At 50.3% G+C, this 23651-nt stretch overlaps 1 protein-coding gene and 1 long non-coding RNA gene across 3 annotated transcripts in view; one reads left to right on the top strand and one right to left on the bottom strand.

Moving 5' to 3' along the window:
* SPTBN2 (spectrin beta, non-erythrocytic 2) overlaps positions 1 to 7415 on the bottom strand; it is a 29900-nt gene extending 22485 nt beyond the window's left edge. Inside the window, exons 1-6 of one of the 2 annotated variants that reach the window (XM_045558384.1) lie at positions 7259 to 7415; positions 2450 to 2601; positions 1863 to 2036; positions 983 to 1074; positions 744 to 824; positions 304 to 419 (exon numbers count right to left, since the gene is read on the bottom strand). In XM_045558384.1, the coding sequence (XP_045414340.1) occupies positions 304 to 419; positions 744 to 824; positions 983 to 1074; positions 1863 to 2036; positions 2450 to 2601; positions 7259 to 7415 (772 nt within the window). Of the gene's footprint in view, positions 1 to 303; positions 420 to 743; positions 825 to 982; positions 1075 to 1862; positions 2037 to 2449; positions 2602 to 4704; positions 5106 to 7258 lie in introns of those variants that run through there. The other variant, XM_045558383.1, reaches the window with a different exon arrangement.
* Positions 7416 to 12662: 5247 nt separating this feature from the next.
* On the top strand, positions 12663 to 18385 carry LOC123642876. Its single transcript, XR_006736544.1, has 3 exons — positions 12663 to 12769; positions 16041 to 16090; positions 18202 to 18385. It is a non-coding gene; the product is annotated as an uncharacterized LOC123642876 (long non-coding RNA).
* The last annotated feature ends 5266 nt before the right edge of the window (positions 18386 to 23651 follow it).

The following is a 23651-nucleotide window of genomic DNA, read 5'->3' as shown; positions in this document are numbered from 1 at the left end:
GCTCTTGCCAGCACAGGGATACCTTTCTTCCTGCAGCCCTTTTTTTTTTTTTAAATTGAGATATACTTTTCATAACCATAACATGCACTCTTTTAAAGTATGCAATTCAGTGGTTTTCAGTATATTCACAAGGTTTGCAACCATCACCACTATCTAATTCCAAAATATTTTTATCTCCCACCCTAAGAATCCCCCATACCTGTTGGCAGTTACTCCCTTGTCCTCCCCTCCCCTGGCCCCTGGCAGCCACTGGTCCACCTTCTGTCTCTGTCCTACCACCTCTTCCCAGAGCTCTGCCCCCACCTTCAGGGTCCAGCAGCTTGGTCAGTCCCAGCTCCTTCTCGGCCAGGTTGAACGCGTTCTGCAGGTTGTAGTGTGCGTTACACTTCTTCAGGGACTCAAAATCCAGCAGGTCTGGCCTAGGTGGGGAGGGAAAGCAGAAGGCATCAAAAGCACTTGAGACGCTAAAGGGGAAGAGCAGATCCACCGCAACCTGTGTCCCTAAGCCACCGACTCGATTTTGTCCAGCAGCAGACATGCCACCCCCACCCCCACCCCACCCTACCCTTGCTTCCATCCAGGTTTTCTGTGCAGGGCGGCACCCCCACACTCAGGCTCTGCTCCGCGCTCATTCCTTATAACTGCTGTGTAGCTCGGCTCATCTCTTTGGCTACACGTGTGTGCACCCTGGGTCCTTAACCAACCCTGCACCTCTGACGCGCCTGCAAACCCCGTCTCCTCACCGGTGTTTATGCACAATGGCGTTGAAGGCAAGTCCATCTCTCCAGCTGGTGGTGAAGTTGTGCACATTGACGTTGGGATACCTATAAACAGAGACCAGGAAAAATGCTGAGTAGGGCCGAGCCCTGGCCTGTGACTCAGGGACAGTCACCAGCTCGTGGTTCCCAGCGCCTGTCCTTCCTTTACTGCACAACCTCAGGGCAGCCGACCCTCCAGGGCCACGCCCCAGGGGCATCCTCACCCTGCAGTCTTCATCTGGCACCACAGCAGCAGGGCATCCTTGGCTGACTTCTTCTCCTTGTTGTCTTCTGTCTCGACACTGATGTCTTGGATCTAAGAAGGAAGCAAGCAGGGTCTTCACCCCCTGGACAAGGCTCCTTGTGTTATCAGAGACTCAGATAAACATCAGGAAGTTGCTCTGTAGACTGCTGCAATAGGGGTTATCAGACAGAGCTTGGGGCCCTTCCAACCTGGCCAGTAACCAAGAAACACTGGCCCCAAGAGATTTGAGGCAGCAGATTGGGACAGGCCACCGGAAGAATGGAAGTGCCCCTGAGCTCCTCCAGGTGGGGACTGCAGGTGGGTGAGCAAACACTTTCTGAGAGCTGGCTTGCAAAGGTGAAGCTGATAGAGCTCTGCTTAGGGCCAGAAGGAGCAGAAAGTTTACCCCGGGGAAGAAGGGGATGATGAGGAACCTTGAGATGGCATTAGGACATTAGAGCATGAGAAGGAGCAGGGTGACTGTTATCTTGAGGGAGGCAGAGGAGTGGGGCTAGGACCAGACCCCGCATGCACTCCCGAACTCCCTGTGGTGAAGGTCCAGTTTATAAAACTTCCAGTCCCTCATGGACCAGCCTGCAGTCCTACTGCAGGTGACCAGGCCACAGACCAGGCCACAGGGAACTTTCAGCAGTAGTGTGACAACACCCAAACTGGTTTCTACCCTGTGTAATGAGGCGCGTCCACTGATCTGGTGCTTGGATATTGCTGTAATGGAAAACTACTATATAAGGTTCTGGACTCTCTGTTTTTGTATTTATTGTGTCACAGGCCAGCAGGAACAGTCTGTGGTGCGGAACTGGCACATGAACCACACCCTGAGTCACAGTGTGCTGGGGTACCTGGAATCGAAGGATGATAGTCCAGACCAGCCCGAGGGTCAGGCGGTGGTTTCCGTCCACGATGTCATGGGAACCCATATTTTCCAAGTGCACTTTTTGCTCCTTTAGGAACTGCAGCGCTTTGTCCACATTCTCTAGGCAGTGGATCCGCATGCGACCCTTTGTGGGCTTCGGCTGTGGAGGGACAGGGCATAATGGCATGGCACCATGGGTCTCTCTTTTCTACCCAGCCTTCCTAGGGCCCTCCTTTGCACACTTTCCCCACGACCTCCCCCAGGAACACAGGGACAGCCCCAAGGCTGAGGTTACCGATGAGGCTCGGGCAGATTAAGATTCCCAAGGGAATTAATTGTACCCAGAGTGGGTGGGAAAAGAAATGTGTTCAATGGGGCCACTGTTCCTGTCTCCATGAAGCAATGCTCCTATGTAATCCACGTGGCACAGCCTCTCAAAATGAACCCGTCCTCTGAGCAGAGGGAGCCACTGCCTTCTGCCCTGTGCTGTCACTCTCTCTGAGGGCCATTCCTCCAGCTAGTCCCCTTGGCCACTGTTTCTGAGGCTTCTTCTCCTCCAAGCCCACAGCTCACCAGTGTCTCTCCTGAGAGCACCTCAAGGAGCCTCAGGAGGTTGCGTCCATCCCGGAGGTCGCTGTACAGGTCTCCTACCCGGCATGTCACCCGGGCCAGGTGCGAGTTCACCCACTTGGTGAAGGTTTTCTTCTGCACGGCTTCTCGCTCATCTGTGGCAGCAACATGGGGTCATTTCTGTCCTTTAAGTACAGCACGCCCGCTTCTAAACACCATTGCGGGGTGGGGGTGTCTGAGAGATGGGAAGTGAGGTCTGGGGAGGAGGAGGGGAGGGAAGATGGCCAAGAGGAAAACCCATAACTTAAAAAGCTGGGAAATAAAGAAATTGGAATGAGCTCATAAGCAAGGTAAAGAAGAAAAATGAAAGACAGAAAACAGGCTTTGAGAGGAAAGGATGAAAGACACTGGAAAGTACGGGACATGCAGAAGTTACTTCATCCACCGGAGGGAGCCCCGATCCCCACTGTAAAATGGGCATATTGCTTTCTCTTCAACAGTCCCCTGCGTTGACTAAATGAGATAATGTGGATAAAACACCTAGTTGGTGCCCGGCACAAAATGGCTCCTGATGAACAGCTGTTACAAAGTGCTCTGACCCCAAGGCAACACCCAGAGTTGCTCAGGACCGGTAGGAGGTATGGCTGTTCTCTTTCGGTTGTGGACAAAGGAGAGGGTGTGGACTGAAATTACAGCAGCGGCTCTTCCAAGCGGTCATTAAGACTTGACAGTATAGAGGCTGCCGGCCTCCTGAGTCAGCCTACTGCCCTTGGATAGTGTAAAGAAAGGACGGGCCACGCTCTGCTTCTGGGCTGGGTACTTTCAAGTGGCTGAACGCGGATGCAGTTCCAGGACACAAACATCCCAATGCTAAGAAAAACAAAAGCTTGAACATTGGGTCTGGGAAAACAGTGAGCCCAGGAAACTGCAGGGGGCGGGGGAGCCAGGCGGAGTCAGATGTCAATCTCCAAAAAAGTTAGGAAATGCCCTGCAGCCCGGTGCACAGCGGGAGCTACTCAAGAGGGCATGCTGTTAGGTTACATGGAAAAATAAAAATTAGAAATTTTATAAATGAAGACATGGAGGAAAAGGCTCAAGCCATCAGTGCTCTCTGGTCACTAGGATTTCTGCCGGTTCCCCACAAGGAGCCCAGGGTAAGGACCCTGTGCAATCGGTTAGGGCCTAAAGAGTCACTTTTGTTTCTGTCTCAGCACCAGCATCTCAGAAACCGAAAGCCTCATCCCTTAATCTCACATTCCTATGCACCTCGCCCATGAGACGGCAACACACCCACATCCACTCCTGTCTCTTACGTCCAACTCCTGTGTCTGTGCCAAACCTGGGGTCCTGATCCCTGCGTGGGACGGCCCCATGTTCCATAGCACCTGTGCAACCAGAGGTGTCCCTGAGCCACCTTTCAGGGTCTACAGGCCCTGCCTGAGCTGGGGCTGGCTGGGATCACAGGCCATCGCTGCACTGGGGCACTGCCCTGACAGCAGGCACCCTGGGTGAGGCCACTTCGGCACACAGGTGGAACAGAAGGGGAAGACACAGAAATGGTGGCAGCTAGGAGACAAATGGGCAAAGCCAAGTCCTAGAGACGTAGTGTAATGTCACAAAACTCCCACAACATCCCTAAATCCTTACACACACACCACAAAACACAGTGACTGCCAGAAACACACTTAAATATTTGTGCCAGGATGAACACAGGCCTGCTCTGACGTCCACCTGAGCCTACTTGCACAAGACTTCTCCTTTGACACACTCTCCTGGTTGCCACACACGCTGCCTCCTCACGCACTCAGCCCACTCAGGACCCCTGGGTGCCCCGGCCTCTGGCTCACTGGCCTTCTCCTTCCCTAACTGTCCCATCACCAGACCCACGGAAAGGGTGCTGCCACAGTGGGACTGCTGTGGCTTCCCTGGTGGCTGACTCGGAGCTCCACACTCCCACCATGGCTGGGCACCTCTGCCCCACGCAGTGCCCAGCGGGCACCTCACAGGCACACTCAACCACGCTGTCACACCCAGTCGCTGCCAGGGGGTCCAAACCTTTCCCAGTTCCTCCAACATCTGTGTATTTTCTGGCTACTTGCAATTATTCCCTCTAAGCCCTGTCATGTTGCCTCCCAACACAAACACCTGAATCATGGAAAAGTGTCCTGCTCCGAGTGCTTTGCTGTGGCCGCTCTCCCCCACCCGGGTCCCCTCTGGGTCCCCTCTGGCTGCCCCCACTGGGCTCCCCTCTGCCTCACCTTGGAGCTGCTTGAAGCGTCCTTCCAGCACGCTGGCGTACTGAGAGGGGTTGATGAAGGCGGCTGGCGAGAGCAGGAGGCCCCCGGGGTTCTGAGACCCGTCCACCGCCTCATAGTAAAACTCGCCGGCCCCGTGCAGGCCGTTCCCGTGCACCCTGCCCACGCCGTTCCCATTCATGGTGCCCGCCGCCTGCTACAGAGCTCGCGGCCCAGAGTCCATGCTCCCGCGCCGGGCGCGTGGCCAGTCTCTGCGCCCCACTGGAGCCGTGCTGGGGGTCCGGGGAACTCTAGGACGGTGGGAGTTTCAGGGAGAGGGAAAAAAGATTACAGGGTGTCTGAGCGCCTGAGATGAGCAAGCGGGCACACCTGGCTGTGGCGAGAGGAGACAGAGGCAGCTCTAGACAAACAGGTCGGACAGTGTCGGGGGAGGGGAGGGAGGCGGAGCGCCACCGGCGGGGGCAGGGCCCGGCCCTGCGGGGGCGGAGGAAAGAGCCGCCAGCGCTTTCAGACCCGCCCATCAGGCCCCTAGTTGCCTAAGAATACAGGAGACCCGAGGGAGGGGCCCCCAAAACAAAGTCTTGCTTCCCAAGGTTTGCAGGCTCTGCAAGGATGGCTGCTCTCCGGGTGAGTCTGGGAGGTCCTTCTCCAGGACGTGGGCAGGCTCAGACAGAGAAAAAGAAAGATCCTCCAAGAGGCAAAGCCAGGCACTGTGCTAGGTGTTTGCTTTCGTTTCCTCATCTGTGGAACAGGCATTTATTGTCCTGGCCACTTGTTTGCCTCCAGTGCTACCAGGGCTCTCCTCAGCCAGGCCCCAGATACAGCCCTGAGTGGAGCACATCTCCCAGATGCCATTCCTAGCTCTTGCTGGGCTTCAGCTTTTGTCACTTGCAGCCTACACTTGCCCCTCCCCATCATCACTCGTTCACTATTTATTCGGCACCACTGGTCCGAGGCACAGCGCTAGGCAACGCCCAGGCAGGTGTCCTCTGCAGGACAGCCCAGTGCAGTGGTGGAGACAAATGAAAGCATGGAGTGACACATGCGTGCATAGACATGGTGGCAGTCCTGGGTGGCATGTGTCATATCTGTGCAGACATGGTGACAGTCCTGTTCAGACATGGTGCCAGTTTTGGGTGGCATGTGTCATGTGCACAGAATGGTGACGGTCCTGCGTGGCATGTGTCACATCTGCACAGACATGGCAACAGGTCTGGGTGGCACATGTTGTACACACACAAATATCATGACAGTTCTATAGGCTACATGATTCCAAAACCAGGGTACCAGGAAACCTTCCCCAAAGACATGACATTCTCCATAACCCACATCTTCTCCCTTCTCTGGTATATAGACGCACTGACGTGAGTATTCCTCAAGACAGCCTGAAGATCCAACCAGAAGGACAGTGGCCTCGGAGAAAATGAGAAGGGGTCACCAAAAGCTATGGTCACCACATAGCGGGTCCTCAAAATGGTGCGGAGTGCGCTCAAAAGAATTACCTGGGAGTGTTCGAAAAACCCTGAGTTCTCAATCATATGTTTAAAGATTCTAATTCACTGTGTCCTGGGAGGGGCTTGGGAACCTACATCTGTAAAAAAAGGTCCCTGGGTGATCCTGTAGAACACGTGGCCAGGTTCAGGAACCTCCCCGTCAAGTTTCTTTTTAGAGGGGCCAACCCACCCCCACTGGGAGCACCACCTCTCAGGTGGGAGTAGCTGGGACCTCTCCCACTGAACAGGGCTGGGTGGCCTGCGGGTCAGTGGCAATGACAAGGGTGGGATGCAAGAGTGAAGCCAGACGGGATGGGTGGCCTTGGGGTGTGTGGGTGACTCAGCCCCACGCCAGCCGCTGGTGGTGTCAGGTGGCAGCCGCACTCTGATTGCCATGAGAACTCCTCCCCCGAACGCAGGGAGGCTGTCGGACGGGTTTGTTTGTGCTCAGAGGAGCCGAAGGGGAGAGCCCTGGCTGCAGGGAGGGGCAGCGGCTGAGGCAGGCGGAGAGCGAACCCGGGAGAATGGGCGGCTGCGGAAACCGGCTGCGGGCGGAGGGAACCTGCTTCAGGGAACAGGTAGATGAAATAATGGGAGTGACAGGCGGCAAGTGGCAGGAACAGGTGGGGAGGGAGCGGCGAGCATAATGGATGGGCAGGGAGAACAGGTGTGGGAAACAGCGGTGGAAATCAAGGAAGGCACACAGGGGATGGAAGGTGAGGGAGAGGTGGGTGGACACAGAAGTGACATCGAGAGTAAGTGCAAAAGGATGAAGGGACGTGACTCAGGGCTGAGGCCAGAGAACGAAGCTGTTTTAGCCATCTGAGCCAGTCTAGGGGTCATTCGGCTTCTCTATGCTTGGGGAGAGGGGCTGGGGAATGTTCTGGATTGCATGAAGTTTGTTCTTGAGGCTGGATTTGGGGACCAGGGGCTTGATAGGGTGCTGTGGGTCTCCCACTTTAGTGCAGCCACTTAGAAAGTTAGTCTTCCCAGAAAGTCACAAGGCTCTTCACAAGCCTCCTCCAGATTCCTCAGCATCTCCCTCGGCCCTCCCCTGACCTCACCTGCCAGGGCCTTAATGCGAGACCTCTCAAAGAGGCGGGCCGAGCTGCTGTCATTGTCCCAGTCCGAGTCAGGCAGGTCCCAGCGGTTGTTGATGTCACTGTACTGGCCCTGGATCTCTAAGCTGTCAAAGTCCGTGGGCGACAGAGTGCTGCTCATGGTGGTGGGTGGCTTTCTGCTCCTGCAAGGAGAATGCAGCTGGTGAGGGGCGTCTCCCAAGCCCCCACTCACCAGGTCCTTCTATCTTCCTGCCCTCACTCTACTTTGCTCTCCTTGTGGCCAGAGGTTGTGGTTGTTTTTTGGGGTTTTTTTGTCAGCGTAAATCAGCCCCCAGTGGGAGGGGGGAAGCCACCATGGGGAAGCCAAGGGATAGGAATACAACAGAAGCACGCAGAAGAAATTCTGCCAGTGGACTGACTTCTGCCCAAGCTTCCATATCAACTCTTCCCTGGGTCTCCAGCCCATCCTCCTCCATAATCACATCATTATGCAGCTGTTAGAGGTGGCGGATCATCTGCAGAGAGGGGAATTGCTTGCTGCAATATTCTGAAACGGTAAATTTATGGGAACAGTTTACCTTACAAGTTACACAATGTCTTTCCTACCTATTTATATACCTAACATAAGCAGGTACTCAACCAATATTTGTTGAATACCTGGCATAGAAAAAAAATAGGAGCACATGGAGTGATGCAGGAGGGCAGCCATGTCTCAGCAAGGGGGTACAGGGAGGTGGGGTGGGGACTGAAAGGGTGGATGCTGGGCACTTCAGGACAGCAGTGTGTAGCCCAGGGCAATGGAGGCAGCAGACACAGGCCCCCTTGGGCAATAATGAGCAGAAATTGGCGTTCTTTCATTCTCTGGTTCTACAAGCTGTTCCGAGCCTCTACTCAGCCCAGACGGCCTCCTGTACCTTGTAGGCAATTTAAGATGAAAAGACCCGATTCTGCTCTTGAGCTAAAACAAATCTCACACACTAGGAAGACTGATGTGCTGTGAGGCAAGTATGGACAAAGGGCCCAGGCACTCAAAGGGGGACACAGGATGGTTCTCTGCCCCTTGTTTCTCTCTGTTTGCTACAAGGAATACTTAGTGCTCAACACATGTCCACTGTGATGTGGCCCTGCCATTTACATGCATTGCCTCAGCACATCCCCGCTATGGGGTCAGGGTCGACTGTTGTCCCCATTTCATAAATTTCATAGATGAGGAAGCTGTCCTGAAGAAGTTAAGCCGCTGGTTCAAGGTTACACAGCTGGAAGGAGGAGTACTGGGTTTTGAAGTAAAGTTCGTCTGGACTCTGGCAGACAAGTTCTTAATCACAGCCTCTCAAATAGAGAACATGTACAAGTACCCTGACCACCCTGGAGCCCTTCTGTGCTCCCCCGGAGGGATCTGCACCCAGTGCTCCCTTCTAGGGCCCTGGCTGAGGACATACGAACCATGTGCACTTGCCAGCACTACTTATGACTCTAACTCAGGCAAACACACTCTGCCCTCAGAACTAACAAATAAGGTTCAGATTAGCTGCCGGGGATTTTAAAAAATCTCTACCATCCAAAGTTCTTGTGTAATTCAGCATTCAGCCACCATTCAAGGAAATGGGGGGCCGGGGTGGAGCTGGGTCTGTAACTTTTACAAAACCCCAAATTCTGCATTTCTCATTTTCCTAGTAGTTCTCATATACAAAGACATTTTAATCCTAAGCACTAATCCCTAGGGCCAAGGCTATGATCTTGGCAGTTTCTGGTTCTGGAAAGGAAGAAGATGTGAAAAGCTTCCTGTGTGGTTTGGGCAAGGAAGAAGGGATGGGTGGTGAGACCCGGGTAGGCAGGGAGGCGTGTTCCCATGGGGACGCAAAGGCAGAACTCAGCTTCTCTCATTAACTGGTTCCATGAAGCTGAACCTGACCAGCTCGAAGGCCAGGGTTGTCCACCTCTCCCCTATCTCCCAGAGAAAAACACACACACAAAGATTTTCCTGAGAATAGCACTAATGAGATGCAAGGGAGCTAAGGTGTAAGGTTCCGAGATTTGGGCTTTTATTCCCTGTAGTAGGAAAGGGAGCTTAATTTCCACTAGGTCTAGGACTCCTTTCTTGTTCAAAATCTACCATTTCGCTCAACAGAGTCTCTGAATTTGTTCTGTAAATATTTACATAAAAATAAATTCTAGGGCAGAGTTGAATCACTCTGAGCAAAGAGTGCTGTGGGCAAGGCATGACCGTAAGTAAAGTTACCTAATACTCTCAGCTGCTAGATAGAAAAGCAGTCCATGACTCAGGACCAACTCTAATTCCATTTCTCTCTGCCCTTCAGATTAGGGCGTCCTAACCAGCAGCCATGCTCATGCTTAGCTCTGGGATTGACATTTCCAGCACTCAAACTTCCTGTCCAGACCTACGTCCAATGTCCTCTGACCTTTGGTTCCATGACCCCTTTTTCTTTTACTAGGAGTCATAAACCTACTAAGGCCAGCCCCTAGGAGTGTTTTGTTGGGCCAACAAGCTGTTTTACAATAACTGCTTTGGGATTTCTTTGGATGGGCCTGTGGTTCCCATTTCTCTACAGGCCCCACCATTCCCTTTTGTCTCCTACCCAGCCACTTCACGTATCTATGTTACCTGCCAGGCCCCTGAAGACCTCTGAGGTTTTCAAACCCTGCCTTATATCTTGGACTCCACAAAGAAGCAGAAACGTAAGGCAGCCAACCATCTGACCCTGTCTCCCAACTACTATATCCCTGAGGCCCCCATAAGTTACGCAGAACCCAAATATGTACTGCTTTGGCTTCTTTTTGGTGATTCAACTGGGGTCCAGGCATGGGATTCAGAACTTCCAGGGAGGTCCAGCTGTTAGAACCTCTCTGGAATCCTATAATTCCTGGGAGAAAGTATGCAGCTGGAACCTCCCCTTCCCCCAAATAAAATTCAGCCATTTAAATGCTCTTCTCACTGAATCGAGTTTGAGGCATATATGATTTGCATATTGAGTTTCCAGAGATGCTGTGATATAGATAAGGAACCAAGATGGTACTTCTGTCCTTAAATCACAGACCCCCATAGGGCCATGATGTCACGATTCCAGGGTCTTTATTTCCATAGACTTCCATGTGAGTGGTGCTGACCATGGTCGGCACTGTGTCCTATGCTTTGGTTTCCAAGCATTCCGGCTCTTCAGTCCCCTGGCCTTTTGGATGATATGCTGCGTTCTCTGTGTTCCCTGAGGCCACCTCCAGATTCCTATAGTTTTCTATTTGAGTTTTTCCTACATAGATCCTGCCCTGGTTTCTTTTCACTGAGCAGATCACTGCTCACCTATGACCTGGCTCTCCATGTTCACACTTCTGTAGTCTACCAGCAGCCCTCCAGTAAGCCCCCAGGCTCATGACCCCCGTGTCTCTTGATGCTGGAGAATCCTCAACCTTATTCTCCTCCGTGGATTCCTGAAGTATGGCAATAGGGCGGCGCAGTAGCTAATCCAGATTACAGTTTCACCACTACCTTATTCTTAGCCACTGACCTCAAGGCCAGGCCCAAGTAGCTTACAGAGTCAGTGCCAGAATAATGCCAACCCCACAAGCTGCAGGCTTGGGGGTCCCACCGTAATCTACACCCAAGTGCTGCCCAAGTGCTGCCAGATGGGGACTCGGCTCAGCCACATGCCATGCCGTGCTGATCCCCAAGGGCAGCTGCCCCCCTTCCCTTTCCTTCGTTTTAGCTGGGTGTTAAGTTAGAAATCCTATCCCCCAGGCTAGAAGCTGTCTTGTATCCTGATTCCTCCTCTCACCACATCCTGCCCGATTAATTCTTTACCTCCCTCAGAGAGAGTCGATCATGCCCTCCTCTGTGCTCCCACAGCACTTCGGCAGCAGCTAGTATTGCACTTATCACATCATATTAAGGTTAGCTGTTTATGTGTCTCTCTGCCCGCTCCACTTTTAACTCATTGAGGACAAGGGCTATGTCTTACTCCTTTTTGTGTTTTCTGGGCCCAGTACACTAGCTATTCAATAAAGAGATACTGAGTAAATTGACTATAATTCATTTTTTGGCCGTCAAATTAAGGTCTTTCTTAGAGCTAAAGAGAAGCTCAAGCAAAGAATGAAAATGGTGTCAAAAAAGACCTGCTCCTGAGCTGCAGTACTTTTAGAGTCGAGCTCTATAGCTCGGGACCAGGGATTCTTAAACTTGCATGAATCACAATGACCTGGAGAGCTGTTAAATGACAGATCACTGGGCCCTGTCCCCAGAGTTTGATTTAGTAGCTCTGGGGTGGTGCCTGGGAATTTGCATTTCTAACCCATTCCCTGGGGACCACACTTTGAGGGCCACCATTGTCCAAAGATGAGAAACAGCTGGAATTGGTTAGAGAAGCTATGAGGACTGATAACACACAAGGTTTTAGGGGTGAGTGTAACCCCAGTTACCTTCTAGGTTGGGGGTTAAACTTAAATATCACTTCCCCTCAGGAGCCTCAGACGATGAGGGAAGAAGATGAAGACGGAGTGGGCACTAGAGCTAATGAAAGAAATAGAGCCGATGCCCCAGAACAGCGCATCACAGCCAGTGAAGGAGGATGTTGGGGCTGGAGAAGCTATGGGAAGGCAGAGCTGAATAAATGATGGCAGGATGAAAGATAGATTAGGAGAAATGGGGACTTTGGCAAACTAAAAATCTTACTTGCCTCAAAGTATAAATGGGTGGACTGGCAGAGAGATAAAAGGAAAAAGAAATCACAAATAAACTCAGAGCTCCTAGGAAGGCAAGAGAAAGATGCTCCCAGGACAGAGAACAGGAGAAGGCAGGAAAAACAAAACCCCAACCACAGCTCCAGCTGTGTTCCTGATAAAGCACAGGACTCCCCTCCAAGGAATTTAGGAACTGGGCTAAAGAGGTGGACGAATTTTTCATTCTCTCCTTTAGAAACCTTCTCTTAGGGCAGAATTATTCTGAATAGTTTTCACTGCCTTGCTACCGCCTTCCCCAGCCTAGGGTTACATCAGTTTCTCCCAGGGACAACTCTAAACTCCATCTTACCTTCTCCTTGCCTAATTCTTTGCTCTTCTGAATATGCCAAGAGGTTGCCCCACACCTCAAGCTAAGACACAGATTTGGAACCCACTCTGCCCTCTCGACCCTCAAGGAAACCGGGTTTGTGGATACCCTACCCGAGCCTGCACCCTCCTAGCTTTCCACGCCGGAACTGTGGCTGCCCCGGAGGGGGCGGGCGGCCGAGGAAGCCCAGGGACGACACGCGGCGGGCTAGGCAGCGGCAAGCCTGCATGTCGGACGTGCAGCGTCATGGGGTTAACGGGGTAAAGCCGTTCCAGGCAGAGAGGATGGTAAATACCGACTGTGCTGCCAGAGTTGGAACAGACACCCCACGAGCAGGCAGGAGCAGGCCTCGCTCCACAGGGGCGGACTCCACAGCCGGGCAAACGTCCGGGCCACGGAAACACCTTACACAACGGCCGCCCGGCGCCCGGAGGGTCTTGGTTCTCCCTCTGCCGGAGGTACGGCCACCACAGCCTAGCGCGTCCCCCTGTCGCACACAGCGGAAGGGACGGCACGGCGCGGCCCGGGCTACCGGAGGGAGGGAAGCCCACGCGGTGCAGAGAGCCCCCAACGCGCTCGCAGGCGCCGGGCAGAGACGGCCGAGCGCGTCCTCAGCACCGGGACCGGCGCCGGCGCCCGCGGCCCCAGAGACGCCACAGCCGGCGCTGTCAGACACGCTCCCAGCCCGAGCGACCCGATCCGTTACGGCGCGTGTCAGCCCAACTCTTCCAGACTCTTCTCTCGGCCCCAGGAAGGCCCGCGTCCCCCAAGCCTCGACCCCCACGGCCCTCACACTGGTACCTGGGAGGCTGGCACAGGACTCTCTCCACGCTGTCCCCGGGACCCGGCGGGAGCGAGGGCCGGGCGCCGCATCCTCCCTCTCCGGCTCACCCCGGCGGCCCCGACCCCGACCCCGACCCCGACCCGGCGCCCGCACGCGGCTGCACAAAGCGCGCCGCCCCGCCGGCCGGGACAAAGCGGGCGGGGGCGCCGGCACCTACCTCGGTGCGGAGCGCCGGCCCGGCAGGCGGGAGCGCGGCGAGCGGGGGCGCACCGGTCGTCGCCGCGCCCGCAGCCCGGCAGTGAGGGGCGGTTGCGGGCGGCGGCGGGTGGCCGGGCGGCAGTGGGGCGCACAGCGGGCGGCGGGCGGGCGCTGTCACGCGGCGCGAGCGGCGCGGGGGGCGCGCGGGGCGGGCGGCGGCGGCGGGGCGCGTGGTGGCGGCGCGCGGGCGCGAGCGGCGGGACTGCGGCGCCGCGGAAGGAGGACAATAGCCTTCCCCTGCCACAGGCCGCCGGCTCCCGCGGGAGGCCGGGGACCATCTGGAGCCTGCGGCCCCGCGGGGCTCGGGGCGGGGCCTGCGTCACCCCTTCTCCGCCCGGCGCCATGGCAACCGCGGCCCCTCTCGGCTCTCCCCGCAGCTCCCTCGGCCGGGGTCGCTGACATTCCCCGGGGCGAACGCGGCGGCAGCTCCGCGGCCGGCTCCCGACCCCCCACCACCTTCCGTGTGGCTTCCCCCCAGAACCCCGCCTTCCGGTCCTCACTGGCCCCGGTCACCCCCGGGCCGCCTGGATGTACCCCCACAGCTTGCGGGGCTCGGTCTCCCCAGTCTGGACACCCACCTTTGTCCACCTTTTAATCCAAAGTCTGTATCCGCGGGACACGCAATCCTTCCTTGAATGGCACTCACCGCTGAAAAGGTTTCCCGAGGTTCAGCCTCTATTTTCCTTTTCAAGATTTCCTCTTCGGGCACCTCCAGTCCCTCTCCCTTAAGCGTTTCTCTCATCCGTCCCCTCTCTCTCCCGGCCTCCTTCAGGCAGGTGGGCCGGCTCTCTTTCCCGAAGCGTCTCCATGGTACATGTGCAGATTCGCCGTCTCACAAACCAGATTCTCAGCTCCTCTCATTTATCAACCAGGAGAATTCCGGCCTAGTCACTGTCTTGAGGGGGGGTGGGGGTGGGGATGGACATTTCTAGGCCTGGCACGGCTGGGTTTCTCCTTGGTTTATTAGCATCTGAGTGGTCTAAGTTCTAAAGTCATTAACCAAGCTGAACTCTCTGCTTAGGAGGGGAAGGAATTATGCTCCAATCATAACAAACTTGCAGAGTGCCAGGTGGGAGCTAAAAGTGCATTATCTCATGTGCCCCCCACAGCACTCCAGCCGCGAGAGGTAGGTACTGTTCTTCCAGACTAGAAAACTAAGCTCAGAGATGAGCTAGTCATAACAGGGTGGGCTTTGTAGACTGCCGTTAGGTTAAGTGCTGCCTCTCGAGATGTGGCCCATTCCTGCCTGGGGAATGCCTGAAATGGCCAAGTCAGGGCACTCGAAGAATGAGCTTTGAATGAATTATTGGGCTTAAGGTTTTAACAGCTTTATGGGTAATTGAATTTAAGGATTTTGCTCCTTTATGGAAAAGGTATGCATACTGAAACAGATATATGTAATTGAAGTACTTTCCAGATATGATTTTGGTGAGGTGAAATCACTTGCGTTAAACGAACTTGAAAACATTTTCAAGGTAAAAAAAAAAAAGTCCTGCTACTAACCCTAACTAGTTGTGTCATCTCATCTACCTGGCCTCAGTTTTCCTAGTCTATAAAATGGGTTGGGAAGAGGTTGGGGAGTTGCACTAAAAGATTACTCTGAAATTCTCTTCTAGCTCTGATATCTGTGCTTCTACCACTAAACTGGAACTCACTCTTCTGGGATGCACCTCACAGTTAGCTATAATTAGGCTATTTATTATTATTTTAACAATCACTCTTTCAGGCAACAGAATCAAAGCAGCAACGGCATAAGCTGCAGCTCTTCCCAAGGCAGGAGTGTGTGTTGATAGGTTCAGGCGGAAAGAGGCACCAGTGTGTACATAATGGTCCAGGGAGACTTGGTCGGGGACCTTAAAGCTGATGGGATGAGAATCAGCTAATCTGCCAAGGGAACTGGAGCTACTAAACTGCTGCTGCTGTCCTGGCTATGGAACCAAGGGTCTCAGTGACAGCTTATTAGATTATGACCCAATTAGAAGTCAAGGATATTAGGTCTTATGATTAGCATAATAATGATATCTTTTGTAGAGTCATTTTCCATATTCAGTACTTCATAATCCTTCAAAAAGCCTTGTAAGGTACACATTCTCACTCTCATTTTATTGATGAGCAAACTGATGTTCAGGCACCTAAGTGAATGCCCAAATTCACAGAGTTAGTTCATGGTAAAACCTCCAGGTCTTCTGATTCCTGATATGTTCTTTCTCCTCTGCTAGAGAGAGAGTATAACAGAATGGTTAAAAGCATTGATTTTGGAGTCAGACTCCCTAGGCTTAAAACCTAGTTCTGCCACCTACTACACATAGTAAGCACTCAACTAGTCAGCCATTATTATTTTACCATATTATTATTTTGCCATACTGCTTCCCAATTTGGAGAGGAAGCGTGCTCACTAAAGAGAACACTGAGATTGCTTGTCTCAGCTCAGTGACTGTGTTGCTTTGGAAACTTGTTATTTTGCTCTGTAGTGAATCAGTATAGTCAATGATGAAGAAAACGCCTGCTTCCTTTTTACTTGAGTTACAAAAGTGAATGGAATGATGTCCACCAAGTTTGCTAAGCTTCTCCGAGAATCCGAGAATCCAGATTTGCTGCTTGTGTTACCAAGATTCATGGGAAGGTCTTAGGTCCTGCCACCAAAGCTACAGAAGTAGCTGAATTTTCATTGCTTGTTTCTGTACCAGGGAAGCGGTGTCCCTCCTTCCATCTGAGGTGGATTCTTCTGGCTCCTGCTGTAAGTCTCAGCCCCTCCTGCAGCCTCATGGCCCTCACTCCTGGTGAGCTCTCTCACTGTTGGCTCCTTCCCAGAAGCACTTAAACATGCTCAAGTATCTGCCAGCTGACAAAAATAAGTAAGAAATCCTGATCCCCTCCACGTGTTTCCCTTACTCTTTATGTCCACAGTCTTCCTGAGTCATCTGCACTCATTGGCTCTACTTCCTTGTCTCCATTCAATCAAACAGTCATTCAAAAACGAAATGGTTTACTTATTGTGTGCCAGGCACTGTGCTAGGATCTAGGGACATAATGACGAGTAAATGGACACTGTCTCGTTCTGGAGGAGCCTCTAGTGGGGGTGACAGACATTAATAAAATAACCCCTCATATATATAACCACAAAGTATAATGAGTGTTATGAATGAAAAGTTCAGGGTGCTATAAGAGAATTTGACAGAGCTGTAACCTGGTTAGGAGTGGGGAGGGGGAGGAGACCTCCCTTAGATTATTTGAGCCGACAGCTGAAATGTGAGAAGCGTTAATCAGACAGAGAATGGGGAATAATAAGAACAGTTACTAACATTAGTTGGGGGCTATATTTCTAGCACTCTACACGTATCATTTTATTTAATTCTTATAACAACTCTGAGAGGTAACTATTAACCCTAGTTCACAGATAAGGAAATGGGTACATTGAGAGATTAAGTACCTTACCCCAGGTCATGGAACCAGGCAGGGGTGGACCTGGGATTTTAACCCAATCTGACACTTGAGCCCAAGATTTTTGCCACAGGGTGTGTGGATGCCAGGCCGGATGTTGCAGGATACAGGGAGCATACATGAAATGGAGAGAAGGCCAGTGTGCAAGGCACGAAGGAATGCGTAGTGAATTGTGGCTGGGAAGACAGGCAAGGGCTAGATCACGCAGAACTATGTCATTTAAGGAAATTAAATTTTCACCTTTAGAGCCCTGAGAGGGTACTGAAAGGTTGAAGCAAAGAAGTGAAATGATCAACTTTGTATTTTAAAAAGATTACTCTAGCTGCTGTGTGGGGAATAGGTTGGAGGGGTGTGCGGATTGATGTGAGAAACCAGTTAGGAGACTACCAGTGTGGTTCAAGTGAGAGAGAAGAAGGGAGCTTGAATTCAGATGTTGGCAGTGGAGACAGGGCACGGGTAGAAAGCATTGACAAGATGCAGTGATTGGCTAGAAATAGGGGTGGTGGTAAGGGAAAGGGTTTGTCACAGATGGCCTGTGTAACTGGAAGAACAGAGGTACTATTTGCTGAGATGAGGAATACTGGAGGAAGACCGGGTTTGGGTGGGTTTTGGAAACTGAGTTTGAGATACCTTTGAACCAATCAAGTAGAGATATTGAGTAGTCAATTGTACATGGGTTTGGAGTTCAAAGGGGAGATCTGGACTTAAGATATCCATTTGGAAGCTATCAGTGTAGGGATAGATGGCAATTGAAGGGGATAGATGAGCATTGATACAATTGATTTAATCCAACACAACAGAATTTTCACTCCTCTAAGACTGCTTTCAACAAGGTTGTCAATAATCCCGTTGCTAAATCCAGTTGTTAATTTCAAAATGCTATCTTCCTGTTCCTTTTGGCAGCAATTGACTCTAATCATGTTCTGCTTCTTAAAATTTCCTTCTTTCAGTTTAGGCTTGCCACACTCTTGGTTTTCCTTCAACCCCTGTGGTCCCTCCTTTTCTGATTCTTTTGTGGGTTCTTTTTCTGCTTGTCACGTAACTGCTGTTGGTGGTTATGTTTTGTCTAGGCCTTTTCTAACTCTATGCATTCTTCCTGGGCCACCGTATCCACTGTACAGCTAGAGTGGCCTCTTTAACACATCAATCTGACCGATCTTTCCTCTGCTGAAAACCCTTCAGTGGCTCCCTGTTGCCATGAGGATAAAGTCCAAAGTTCTTAACAAAGTTTACATACCCTGCTCACCTCTCCAGTCCCATCTTACCACATTTGGCACTCCGCACGCTGTCTTAGCCATAGGAATCCCTTGGAGTTTTCCCAACGTTTGTAGGATTTTGAACATGCGCTTCTTTCTGATTGGAATCACTCTTCCTCTTCCATTCACCCAATATTTATTCATCCTGTAGGTCTCAATTTAGATGTCACTTCCTCTGTCCAAGTCTGGGACCGGAGCCTTCTCACAGCACTCCATACTGGATCATCACTGCCCATTGGTTTTGTTCCCTCTTTGAGCTCCAAGAGGAGAAAGAACACATTGATTTCACAGTTGTATCCCCAACAGAGCAGATACGTAGACACCTGTGCAATAAACTAACAAATGACAGAAAAGACCTTGGGGGAGAAGGTGATTCTTTATTGTAAGTAGCTGAAACTAAATGTTTTCACATCAAATGATGTGTTCCCCGTTTCTTTTACCCCCAATCTATCATCTCCCCTCACTTAAGCAGCAGCAAGTGCTTTGTAGATGCACTGTGCTCTGCGTAGGGGTGATACAGAGAGATCAGAGTTAAGTTCTTAGCTTGTGAACTCTTAACTAGACCTTTTGAAATCTGTAGCAGAGACAATGTTCTTGAAAGGTCCAGTTTTTAAATTGTAAAAGCCAGGTGCTTGAGAGGATTTTTTTCCCCTTCAGATGCTTCCCTTTAAATATCAAGCAACAGAAAAAGTAAAAAAAGTAGGTGGTAAACCGAAGAGTTTGTGCCATCATCTATTGAATTGGGAAGAATATGTGAGTTTCCCCTCCACACAGAAAATATAATCCTTTTGGGGCTTGGAGCAGAATTGGAAAGGATGGGGAGAGGAGAGCAAGAGTGTTTAGCTGCAACTGTGGGGCTCCGTTCTCTGTCTGTACCACCAAACACTAGTAGACAGAGAGCCTTATGCTCCATTTCGTTCTGGAACTCTGAGAAGGCACAGCCTTCCAAATGGCCCTTTGCTAGCAAGGAGCAACTACCACAGAGTAGAAATGGCACTGTCACCTGTGTAGGCAAAGGAGATCTGAGATAAATTCCTCCCATCACACCACCCAAACTTCTTACCCCTTAAGCCTCAGTCTCCTTGGCTCCTTGACATTTGGAGGACATCTGAAGGGTTCCTTGGTGCTCACCACTGGAATGGAGCATAAGAGAGAGCTGAGAACTGAAAGTCAGGGTGCCTGTGAGGACTGCTGTGGAGTGGGGGTGAGAACCCCACAGTAGAGGCTGACGGTGGATGGGCCATGTCAGGGGTCAGACGAAGTTGAGCAGTACCAGGAAGAGCTGAGGTGGGACTTACTGAGAGGTCAGAGAGGTGGAAGATGGCACCTGGCCTTGGTGCTCCTTCCCTGATGTCAGAGTGATATAGAAACCCCAAACTGGAACATCATGTGGAGAAGGGGATTGGGAGGAGAATGGTGAGACTGAATTTAAAACTTAGAATGATTGAGTTGTCTTGAATTGGCGAGCTTTATTCTTTTTCAGCCAACAGTACAAATGGGGGCTGGAGAGCTAATTTAAGAAGTAAAGAAAATTACATATTTCCTTACCCAAGTCTATGACTTGAATTTGTAAACAAGCCTACCGCACAAGTGAAGGTCAGAAAGGTGGGCTTGTGTGGGGAGCTCTGTTCCTTATGAGGACTGATCTGATTTCCTGTGACTTCTTAGACCAGAATGCCAGCTTGTTCTTGGCCAGCTGGGGCCATGATTTGCAAAGGATGATCATGTTTTTCAAAGCTAAATCTGCAAATGAGCCAAGATGAAGTCTCATATCAAATGGGGAATTCTACTAGGTGGGGGTAGGTGGAGGAGGGGCATGGAGGATAGAAGAGGGTCCTACCTTGAGCACCCTTATATAGTGTAGAAAATTCTGGGTTCCAGGAGCCCTAAAGGATGTGTTCTGAGCTAAGCAATGCTGTGAGTGCATGCTTCTGTTGACTAAACTGGAGAGACTAGAACTGATTTGAGGACATAGAATTATTACATCCATTTATCTTTGTCAAGTTTGGATTCAGACCAGCACTTATTTATGGACTATTCCTCCCAAACTATTTTTAACTTGCAAACCTAAATGCCATTAAAAACTGGGCCCATTTGAATGATTCCAACCCATCTAGGAGCAGGCTGGCATCAACCATGATTCTCAATACCTTTGATTTTACTAGTCAATAATGAACCACTTCTTTCTTTCTTTCTTTCTTTTTTTTTTTTGTTGAGACAGTCTTGCTCTGTCACCCTGGCTAGAGTGCAGTGGTGTCATCATAACTCACTGCAGCCTCAAACTCTTGGGCTCCAGTGACCCTCCTTTCTCAGCCTCCCAAGTAGCTGGGACTACAGGCACGTGCCACCATGCCCACCTAATTTTCTATTTTTTGCAGAGATGGGGTCTTACTACATTGCCCAGGCTGGTTTCAAAATTCTGACCTCAAGCAATCCTCCATATGCCCAACATAAATTTTGGAAGCATTTGTTTAATACTATTAATAATAGCTGAGGGGGGGGAGCCTTTGGGGTTCCTTGATCAAATTACATTGGAAACTGTGAGTTGCGCTGGAAAAACTGCCCCCCAGAACCCAAAAAAAGAGTAGGTTTTGTGTGTGTATTTGGAGCTGTTGACATTTTAGGTCAGTTTTCTGTATCTTAACCTAATTTACATGTGCTGTGATACACAGCTAGTAGTCATTTCAACTGTTACTGGCTTCTGAAAGTTCAGGGTTAAGACATCAGACTCTGAACTCCATGACTTTGAATTCTGGCCCATCACTTTCTAATTATGTGACCTTAGACAAGGTATTTAACTTGTCTAAGCCTGAGTTTCCTTATCTGTAAATAGGGGATAATTTTACAGAAGGAAGTTGTGGTGAGAAATTAAATAATGCATGTCAGGTGCATGACTCCTAGTGCCACACTAGGGCTCAGTAAATGCTAGCTATTGCTGTTATCATTATTTCACTTGCATTGTATGTAGGCAAATCCTGCCTTAAGTAAAACATAATGTATGCAAATCTAGATTTGCATACAAGGTTAATGGGGGAGATTATTTGCATTACAAAAGAATTCTTCAGTTTATGAAAGAACAGATAACAGGGTTTCTTTTAAACAGTCAACTTCCCAGTATGTCTACAATGATTTGTTTCATATAAAACTTGGTTTATACAATGTTTTAGGAACACAGCTAGTCCACAAAGCACAGGATATCTGTAATGCAATCATTCAGGCCAGGTCTGAGCCACTGTGACAAGTTAACAATGACAATCCTGGGTATTCTACACATGCTTTTATAAAGGGATTAGATAGATTCTGTGTGGTTTCAAAGGCCAGATCTGGGACCAATGGATGGAAGATACAGAGTGGAGAGGGGAGGGGAGGTAGATTTTAGCTTGATGTGATGAAAAACTCTCTACCAAGCCATTGCTGTCCAAAGCTGGAATGGGTTGCCTCTGAGGTGGCAAATTTCCTAACATGAGATATTCAAGTAAATGCTAGATATCAACTTGTTACAACTGTTGGAATGATTATTGCATGAAATAGGGAGGTGAAGTAGGTCAGTGCTTCCCAACCCTGAATACACTAAATACACTGTGCAAATTGGATCAATTCTCTACCTTGGACAGCAAGTTGAGGAAGGATGTAGGGAGAGGCTATTCAGGAGAAGGGGAGGGGATAAAGGAACTGAATTGGAAAAGACATAGCTTCTCTGGCTAGGAAATACTGGATTAAATGACCTTTAAGATTTTTTCTAATTTAAATATTCTAAAACTCTCCAATTGTTTCATAGATGTTATTTTAACTGTATTCCTGGGAGAATTTTCCTATTTTAGTTGTGGAAAACTAGAGCATAACACCTAAAGTAAGAGGTAAAATGGGAAAAAAATTCAGACATCCTGACCCTTTTAGACGTTTGCTCCCACGGCCTCTTTTCAACTGGTGAGAATGAAAGTTGGGGAAACCGAAGATAGAAGTGGTCTTAAAATTAGAACAGATGAAAATCAAGCCAACTTTAGAGACTGGTGAAAAATCAGCTCAACTAAGTTTCCAGATTACTAGCTTTAAAGGCTACGCGTACACCAGCATTACTGGTAAAGTACTTCAGATGACTGTAATTACACAAAGACTGAACCAAGACTGAACATGTGGAGCCAATGTCCTCTTTACAGGGGTTCCTGGAGGAAGAATCTTTATCCTAATTAGCCTACTTGCCTTTCAAATAAAGTTGATCATCTGGCCTTTGGAGCAATAGATTTACTTGGCCAAATGCAACCAGATTACACTGCTATTTCCATTCCCAAGACTTCTAGGTCACAAAGAGTCCTTGCCTTCCAGTGGACATCAGCTGGTGGGACAAACCAAGCCCTGCCTAGACAGAAGGTAAAAAGCCAGGTACAGAGGGTGGAACCACTTTGTGATAGAGATTTTATTAGTTATCTAGGCAGAGGAGAAATTGGACAATAACAGGAAAGTAATGAAATCTCCTGGGCTGGCCCAGCACCTGCTACTGGTGGATGAGAAATCAGAGACTCTGGGCAAAGGGTGACTCGGCCAGGAAAAACAGGAAGCTCACCAGTGTCACATTCCGTCATTCTAAGGAGAGGAGAAAACAGGGAATGGGAGTGAAGAAGAAAATACTCTAGTTATACAAACTTTGGTACTGCCCTGGGAAGAGACCCTTTCTTTTGCCCATAAGTCTTAGAAAGAGGAAGAATAGATGCTGCAGTCCAAGAATTACACAAAAGTCAGCACCACTATGGCCTCCAGTGCCTCCATAAGCTAATATTCCTCCTCCAGAAGATCCCTGTCTGACCCCTGATAGGAAAGCAGAGGGAGGTGAGTGGTGATGCTGCCCCAGATTCTGTGCTCCAGGTGGAGAAGGCCTCAAGAAGGTGAAGGGATGAGCTAATCTGAGCTTCATGGCCCCATTTCCAAGGATGTGATTAGTGGAGAGGCACCTGGGACCTGCTCCACTTCAGGAAACCCGGTTATGGGAACTGGTGGGGGACAGACTTTGCTCAGGACCCAGGAGAGGCAATTAACCCATTCCTATTGTCTGTATGGGAAACAGCCTCTTTTAATAGTTGCTTGATTTTTTTCCCAGGGGAGAAAGCCCTCAAATGGACTTCCCGTTGCATCAGCCTGGTAAGGGGAACCTCAGGGACATTTTCCACGAAGTTCCTAGGGTTAACCTCTTCAGAGCATTTGAATGCTCTTGGGGGAGCCTGAGAGCAAGGTAGGATCTAAGAAGTATCTAGGAATGATATGCACAGAGAGGGCACATCCAAAAGGGAAAGACAGCTTGACAGTCCCTAAAATGTCACTGTTCATCTAGCAGCATTCCCTAGGATATTCTGGTTCCACTCAAACCCTCGGTTTGGGTCAGAATCAGTCTGGTGCTCTTTAGGTCGGGTCTCTTCCAGCCAGACGGGAGAGTTCTTCTCAGAATGAACAGGATATCCAAAGTGGACAGGAAACGGTAATCCAAATCCTGAGGTGGGTAGAGAAATGGAAGCAGAATTGATATGTCACCCAGTCTAACGACTGGGAAAAACTGGCCCCCTGAAGAGACTGCCAATAAGACCTGGAAGGCCAGGGCTGAGAACATCCAGT

The sequence above is a fragment of the Lemur catta genome, chromosome 7, assembly GCF_020740605.2.
Source record: "Lemur catta isolate mLemCat1 chromosome 7, mLemCat1.pri, whole genome shotgun sequence".
In the NCBI taxonomy this organism is placed as follows: Eukaryota; Metazoa; Chordata; class Mammalia; order Primates; family Lemuridae; genus Lemur; species Lemur catta.
The sequence above is the reverse complement of the archived record's forward strand: the minus strand, read 5'-3'. Positions and strand labels throughout refer to the sequence as shown.